General features: G+C 39.1%; 1 protein-coding gene across 3 annotated transcripts in view; it reads left to right on the top strand.

The window, feature by feature from the left end:
* The first annotated feature begins 826 nt into the window (after positions 1 to 826).
* The window catches only part of LOC129364656 (receptor activity-modifying protein 3-like), a 33,786-nt gene continuing 26,585 nt past the window's right edge, over positions 827 to 8,027 (top strand). The window contains exons 1-2 of one of the 3 annotated variants that reach the window (XM_055037442.1): positions 827 to 986; positions 1,074 to 1,218. In XM_055037442.1, coding sequence (XP_054893417.1) covers positions 1,167 to 1,218 — 52 coding nt within the window. In that variant the 5' untranslated portion in view covers positions 827 to 986; positions 1,074 to 1,166. Of the gene's footprint in view, positions 1,219 to 8,027 lie in introns of all 3 variants that reach the window. The other 2 variants (XM_055037441.1, XM_055037440.1) reach the window with 2 other exon arrangements.

The following is an 8,027-nucleotide window of genomic DNA, read 5'->3' as shown; positions in this document are numbered from 1 at the left end:
AGCAGCATGACAGAGATGACCTAAAAGCTATGAAACAAGGCTGAAGTAGACTCAAACACGGCAGGTTTATGCAAATACCGCTCAATGAAACGTTAAAACGTTGCGCTGCTTGCATTAGGTGGTTATTTTCACACAAGTCAATGATTATTTACACAGGAAATGAAGGTTGGAGGCAGTGGCGTGCCACAGTCTGCTGTTTCTCACTCCAGCATGAACAGAAGGCCATGGCTTAAAGATGCTAACTGTAATCCATCATTCGACTCAACGTTCCCAAGCGAAACCTCATTCTCTCAACAACTTGACATGCTGTTTGTCAGAACACCAGAAACAAACTGTCTATTTGTGCTGTGCGCCTCTGCACAACTAATTCTGACTTTTAAAAACCACTAAATGCCCCTTTAATTTCACACTGAAATCCAGAGTTCAAGCCCAATGTTGAGGGATGCGTAATACCAAGAGAAACCACAAGAGGTCAGTGTGGTTCTGTGTATCACTGTGGATGCGGCTCGGCGTGCCGAAGCTGGCCTCCTCTTGATCAGTCTAATTCGGGACGATTACATTTCGAAAACCTAAAAAAAATACATAAATAAAACCTAAATCATTGTACATTACAAGCAAGTTTTATTTGAATCAACTCTGCGACACTGAAACAGTATCCACCAATATTTTGGACGGTGGGTCATAAACCTTGATTGGATGATTGATCTATATGCCCTCTTGTCATTGGCTGCATGTTCAGCGTTAACTTCTCAGAGTGAGAGAGAATAATTCAATCTTTTTTTATTTGTTGCTGTTGTGGTGGAGCCCCACCATCCTCCCCCAACATCATCATCATCATCATCATCATCCTCGCCTCCCGCGGTCCTGAGCTGTGACTCCTGACGGCTGAGAGAGAGAGAGAGAAAGAAAGAGAAAGAGAGACTCTGTCTCTCAGACTGGAAGAAGTCGCGCCTCCGAAATCTGGTTTCTCTGCCTGCGTTTTTCTTGTATGTATGTACATAAAATCTTCCTCTCCTGTCTTGAATCTGTCACGCGCCGTCTTGGCTCCTGACCGACTGAACGCGCTCGCGCAGGGATGATTTCAACGACGGGTCGATGTGGGATACCGATTCCCCGGAGCCGCCGCTGATGGTTCTGTCCCAGTCCGACCGGGTCCTCGCAGCGTGATGGATACAAATGAGTTCGTCGCGCCGAAACTTTTATTTATGGCCTTTCTGGGTGAGTGTGACTCTCTTCTGTGTCCTTATTGTCGACGGAGCTCGTCTTGAAGCGTCCGCCCGCAGCAGTCTTCAGAAAGACAAAAATAAGCCAAAAAATAAATTAAAAAAATTAAAAAAGAGGAGAGAAACAGACTATAATTAGAAATACATGTTGTATATTTGTATATTTTCTGTTTGCTGTCCTCATGTGTGCCGTACAGCAACGTGCACACAATGAGCATCATCTCTCAGAGCACGCTCTGAATGAGGATCACTCAGTCTAATGTGACCCCAATGAAAAGCCCCGACCGACATTACGTCCAGTGGGAATGTGTGGAGCTCTCATTAGCTGGTTGCACAAAATCATGCTTGAAATGATGTCTTATCCAGATTATGACTGATAAATCCACCCCCAGGCTTCTAGCTGTGATGCGATGCTTGTGCATATTTTATTTCAGAAGATTTTCTTTTATCAATGTATATAAATTCCTTTAGACATAAATAAGATACAACCCTTTTTTTAAACACGTAGTGCACAAAAAAGTTCATTTCTAACTCAAAATAAATAGAAGAATGGATTTAATTACTCTTTAATTACTCTCTGGTTTCGCAATAGATGACAGAACTTTTGCACATACACACACACTGTTTTTTCAAGTGTTTTGTGTAATGCAGAAGAAAAAGCATAGATGATTTTGTAACTTTTTTGTTTCATAAATAAAAATCTGAGACATGTGGATCACCCATTGCATTTAGCGCCCTGCAGGTCAATGCCTCCTCAAGGTAGTTTTCACTGCAAATACGACAGCGAGGCTTTAGGCTCATGTCTGTGCAGACTTGGCTTATCTAGAGATAGAAATTCTCTCATTCTGCTTTATAAAATAGCTCAAGCATGGGTTAGACTGAGGGCATCTGCAGAAATCGAATTTCAAATCTAGTCACGGCTTCCCAGTCGGGTTAAGGTCAATTCTTTGACAAGGTCATTCTTTGATCCAAAACCATTCATTGGCAGCGCTGGCTGCATGTTAGGGGTGCGAGGCTAGTTTTCTTCCTTCACAGTGAACCTTGGTCCGAGTCTCAAGCTAAACATGTAATTCCATGATTGCCCTGGATTTCGCTCCATCAATCATCAAATCAACTCTGACCCTGAAATTTCAGCAGGAGTTAATATTTTAAGCTTGTAAAATCTTATTCTCATTCAGACTGTTGGCATCATTCAAAATATAAACTGGGAATTGATACATATATATATTTTATCAATCATTTGGTAGTATAAAACATTTTCACAGAAAAACTTCTGTCAGCAGTATGATGCTGCATGCATTTAAAATAAAAATGTTCAATATGTTCACAGCTCTTAAATGCAATTTTATTGTCAATTACCAAAAATGTTGTTACTAAACTTTTAAGTACCAAACATTGCCTGTACAAATATGGTTCATCAAGCTTTTAATCATTTTTCAAAATGATGTAGTACACCCAAAAAGTATTATTATTTTTTTAATGTACAGAGATTCTCCATATCTGTTGCAGGGATTGCTAAAGTCATTTCAACCAGCTGCGGTTGTCAAACATAGCATTTACCTGGATGTAAGAATAGAATTTATCAAGCGATAGCAGATGGTCTTTGTGGATATTTCGTGGTGACACCATCTGGTCTGGTCCTGATTGGAAATATTCAGCTTCCTTCAGTGGGCAGGCCAGGTGACACGGGATTGCAATTTAAGGTTTGTGATTATTGACTTGAAACCTGGTTTGTTTTCCCAGAGCAACCAGACGTGAGCCTAAGGGGTAGTAAGACCAGCACCGACATGACACTGAAATGTTTTGAGCCAAAACAGGGGTCGTATTTTAACTCGGATTACTTTATCCAATAAAGATGCTTAGCATTCACTGCATCTGAGAGAAGCATCTCAAACTTGAGACTTTAGATTTTTTTCACATTAATGGAATAACAAGCAGACCTGCGTGGGCATCTTGACATTTAAAAAAACAAAAAAAACCCCAGAGATTATACATCAAAGCCTTAACTCAATAACACCCGGTTCTATAAGTGTGCAATAGCATCACCGCGGCAGATTTCTGAGTGCCGGAGAGAAACGGATCTCAATTGTCTTCAGGTTTAGAAAATGTTATGAAACCACCTCCAAAGACATTTCTCTGTAAGACAGCTCGGCTACAGAATGATGACATTTAAGCTCATTGTTATCATCCCTGCAGATGTATTGTAATAAAGATCCCTCTGAGCGATAATGTGGGACATCTCAGCAGCTGAAATCCTCTCTGAGTGGCTAATGTCAACGGTCATTAAATGCCAGATTATGCTTTCTTTATATGTGTCAGCTGCTTTTTTTGTGATTGGAGAATATAGATAAGCTCGGAGCTTTATGGATGTTTCCTGTTTTTATAAGACTAAAGCAAAACGCGTTGGTTCATGTAATTAAGAAGCATATTGATGCTTGGGGAAACCTGGGGTGGCTTGTCCTGAGTTATGCCAGGATATTTTGATCATCAACTGAATCTTCAGATTGATAATAATGACTCAGCCTTTCTTGTATTGTAAACTGCTGTGAATCTTAGATTCAACTCCCTATAATATCTGTTGTTGATTTTACTGCACTATTACTTCGTGGTAGCTTTGGATACAACTTAGACTGGAAGAATGTCAGAAGCTTAAGATTAGCCTTTTTATGGGTTCCAAAACCAGCTGGAAGTTGTATTTGTATGTATAACCCGGTTAAACACACTGCTGTGTGAAATGCACCAGTACCTCTTGTGCTGAAACAAACCCTCAACGTCATATTATGTCCATCATTCTTTACGGCTCATAGTTTTTCTTGACATCATTATTGTCTCTGTGGCTAAATCCATCTCTTATGTTTTCTCTACTTCCCATGATGACGTTTTGGGTCAGATGGTTGAAACTTGGAAACTATTTGGTGATCGAACAGGAGTGTGACCTCAAACAACTCTGGCTTAGGAGTGATGAACTTTAGTGCTACTAAAAATGATGAACAATAAATAAAAGCCTATTTGTACAAAGGAACTTGTCTTTTTAGTTAAACTTCACCAATTCGGCTAGTGTGGTGATTATGCCAAAATGAGTTGATGCCGTGGAAGATATTAATATTAACACATTCAAGCTCAGTGAAGCTGTACCGTCGTCGTTCCACCTTGTAAAAAAGAGGAGCTCAAATGCATCCCTTCTACATCTGAATCAAGACGAAGTTTTTGATCACGACGTGTGTTTTTGTCAACTTATCAGAGCAGTAAATAATCCTGAATCACAGCTTTTGCGTTGAGTTTTACTTTCCACGGGAAGAGAAAGTGGCCAGACGCAGTAAACAGAACGACAGTGTTTAGCTCTTGTCTAGACTGAAATGCTCTCTCATCGGGGATCCCCAGGTGCCGTGTGCTCGGATAAGAGTAATAGCGTGACGCAGTGAGTCACATTGATTTGTTGCTTCTAATGTCGGGGAAGCGCTGTTGGTGCGGCAGAGAATGTGGGCCTCCATCTGCCGGGCAGAGACAGTGATTCCCTCTGACGGCGGAGCATCTGCTCACCTCTTCAAACAGCAACTCACTCTTGTGGTGCCTGGGGGCACTTTCTGTTTTCTCTTCCACCCGAAAAGGCTGTAAAACATGTTTATGTTGTTCTTGTTGTTATTATTGATCTTAAGAAAGATTTGAGTGTGGGATGCCTTACTCTTTTTTTTAATCCACATGAGATGATGGTAATGTTCCTATTGTAGAGAATATCTCTGCTCTCCGGTGAGTGCCACTGTTAGTCTAAAAAAACGGATATTAAATTGTTATTTAGCTATGCTATTGGTTTGGTTAGCTCCAGGGAAGGTAGGGGTAAGTGAAGAATGACTTAATTCTTAAAGATGAAAAAAGCAAATGATCTCAATTTGGGGGTTTCTGTTGCATTTTTAATACCCACATAGCCCAGAAATGTACCTTCATTTGTATGGCTTTATGGGAGAAATTATATTCAATTGAGTACCACATTTCATTTTTTTTTTCAAAATCCAATTATGTTTAATAAATTGAGATTTTGAAAGGATTCCGTTTTCACATTGAACGAATATTTAATGATCCCTCCTGCAAGGAAATAGGGTTAGCATACAAAACTAAATATAAAATTTTGCTTCATGTTTCAATAATGTCTATTTTTGTTGAACGCCATTCTTTATGTAGTTGCATTACAGAAAGGATGATTATCCTGAGTCATTTTGTATCTCAGTATGTCTTCTTACTGCTTAGCACATAAAGCACACACAGGCTCTTCATGACAAATTGCTTTTTGTACCATTGTATTCTTTTTTTTATAAGAGGTAAATAATAATAATATAAAAAATTAGTCACTGAAAATACAGAAAAAAATACAAAAAATAAAACTGAGTGACTTTCCGGTCTATAGGAAGGCTTGATGTCAGAGGTTGCTCCACGTTTGTGTCGCTGATTCCCTGACACGGTTACATTTGAACTTTAGCTGCAGGTCCAGGGGAGTGAAAGTGTGTTTTGAGCACCATGAATATTTCAAATCTTTGTGAAAAATTTATGCTCCAGAGGTGACTCAAAACCCTCTGCTTATCCCGGCTCGTGTCACCGTCTGCCGCTGCAAACTCTGCGGCGCCGCGCAAAAAGTGTAATTCGGCTTTGAGTCGACGGCACGCTGCTCAGCTGTTTCAGGCTGCAAATCACTGTGTTTTAAAAATACAAATGAAGAAATCTGAGAATGCAAATTTGTTAATGACAAATTTGTTAATGACACTAAATCTTACACTTCTTATAAAAGGAATATTTGTACATGCCCACTGAGTCTAGTGATAGCCGACCCAACAACGCCTTCCGTCTGGAAGACAACAATTCCTCCAACTCCACTGGGAGCCGTATTTAGAAGAAAACAGCGACTCTACAAGTTTAAGAAAAATAAACAGTTTCACCCATTTGGGAGCTGAAGATTGGAAATGTGGAAACCTTTTGAAGGGAATCTGTAGTGCCTTAAAAGAAGGATTTCCTCCCCTTACTGGTTTCATTTGTCTTTTTTCCCCCAGCAAGTTATGCTGCGTGTCTTCTGTTAAGAGAGTGTCATTTATTCTGGCATCACAGTCATCATTTTTGAGAATTTAAAATATTTAAAAGTGACAAAAACCCCCAGTAACAATTGAAGAAATCTGTAATACTTTTTTTTACTTCATTTTATTTCTCATAAAATACAACATAACGGTATGTTCAAAATGTGCTCATAGTTTAATTTAGGTCTTTTTAATGACATAAATTTTTACAAAAAGACAACAAAATTCTCTCCTTCATCCAAAAAAATCAACATCAAAGGAAAGAAAAATGCTCTAAGAAAGGCTACCTTTACCGAAAAGATGTACATTCCCCTTTAGCAAAGTGAAGTGTGGGTCAAAAACCAAAACAAAAAATAGAAAGTTTCTCAGAGCCGTCGTCCTTTGTCTTCCTGTGTGCTTAAGTAACTCCATCTGTCAGAGACAGAGCTCTGGGTCAAAGGTGACTGGCCTAGACGTGGGACAGACAAGCTTCCTGACACAGATTTTGTTGCAGACAAAGGCAAAGGTGAAAAGGGAAGAACCTTTTTCCCTTGATTAAAACATCTACTGTAGAAATTTAGCTAAAAAGACATCTGTGGAACAACAGTGGCAACAATGATGCACAGAAATCTAAGAAGAAGGGATAAAATGGTCTCCACCACTTAGTGCTACTAATTAATAAAATGAAAAGACTATCTAAATCGTATCCAGTCAAGGTGCTATTAAAAACTGGGCTTCACCACAGCCACAAGAAGGAAGGGAAAGTAAAGAAGATAATTGTTTATTTGCCAAAATATATAAAATGATCAATCAAACTTTCTGTTGAAATTCTTAGCTGTGCAAGAAAAACCTTTTGAAGATGAAAATAACCAGCAATTTCAATCAAGACCAAGACAATCTGTGGAAAGCAATAAATTAGTTTGCCGTTTGGGAGAAGGATGGTCAAAATCTTGTTGTGTTTCAGTGTGACACAATCAGATGTCATGTATGGTTTTGTTGGTGGAGTTAAATAAAAGCTTATGTTACTGATGAAAATAGAGAGTGACGTTACACCAGTCAGTACTGCATGTCAGTGTAATTAAAATGGTCAGATTAATGATTAATCCTAGCACAGGCACATCCACCGCATCATGCACGACCATAATCCTTTTGGTTAATTTCCAGATAAATTAAACAGATTTTTTTTTTTACTGGAAGAATGGAAACGTGTGTTTCAAAAAATAAAGATGTTCACCTCAAATGTTGCAGCAAGTACTCATTACTGAGTGAAAATTTACTCAACTCGACATGCCACATGCTTGAAGCAGCTACACCCTAACTGCACTCTGATCTATTTTATGAATAATTTGGTAAATAAATATTTTTACCTATTGGAAACAGATTGTGATACATTGAAATGTGATAGGTCCTTAAATCCTTAAATATCCAGTGTCAAAAACACTTACCCACTTTGAACTATATTCTGTTTGTCTTAATTACATGTAAAAAAAAAAAAAATGCTGTGGTCTTTGACTGTGATGTGTTGCAACCAACCCATTTATCATCTGTTGGTGCATTCAGCACATCACTAATGAAATCTAGGCTAAAGTTGGAGTGATAATGCATTATTCCTCTGTTCCTGGCCTTTGCAACACGATCTGGGCCAGAGGGTCGGTAATTAGCGGCCGGAGCAGGCTGACATGTTCATGACAAATCGTCTGTATTGTGCACAGATCTACATCAGATGAGTCTGAACCGCCATTCAGTGTCTCATTTTGGCAGACTGAGC

This window comes from Poeciliopsis prolifica, unplaced genomic scaffold, assembly GCF_027474105.1.
Source record: "Poeciliopsis prolifica strain line A6 unplaced genomic scaffold, Auburn_PproV2 SCAFFOLD012, whole genome shotgun sequence".
Classification (NCBI taxonomy): Eukaryota; Metazoa; Chordata; class Actinopteri; order Cyprinodontiformes; family Poeciliidae; genus Poeciliopsis; species Poeciliopsis prolifica.
Note: the sequence above shows the minus strand (reverse complement) of the source record. Positions and strands in the feature narration are given on the sequence as shown.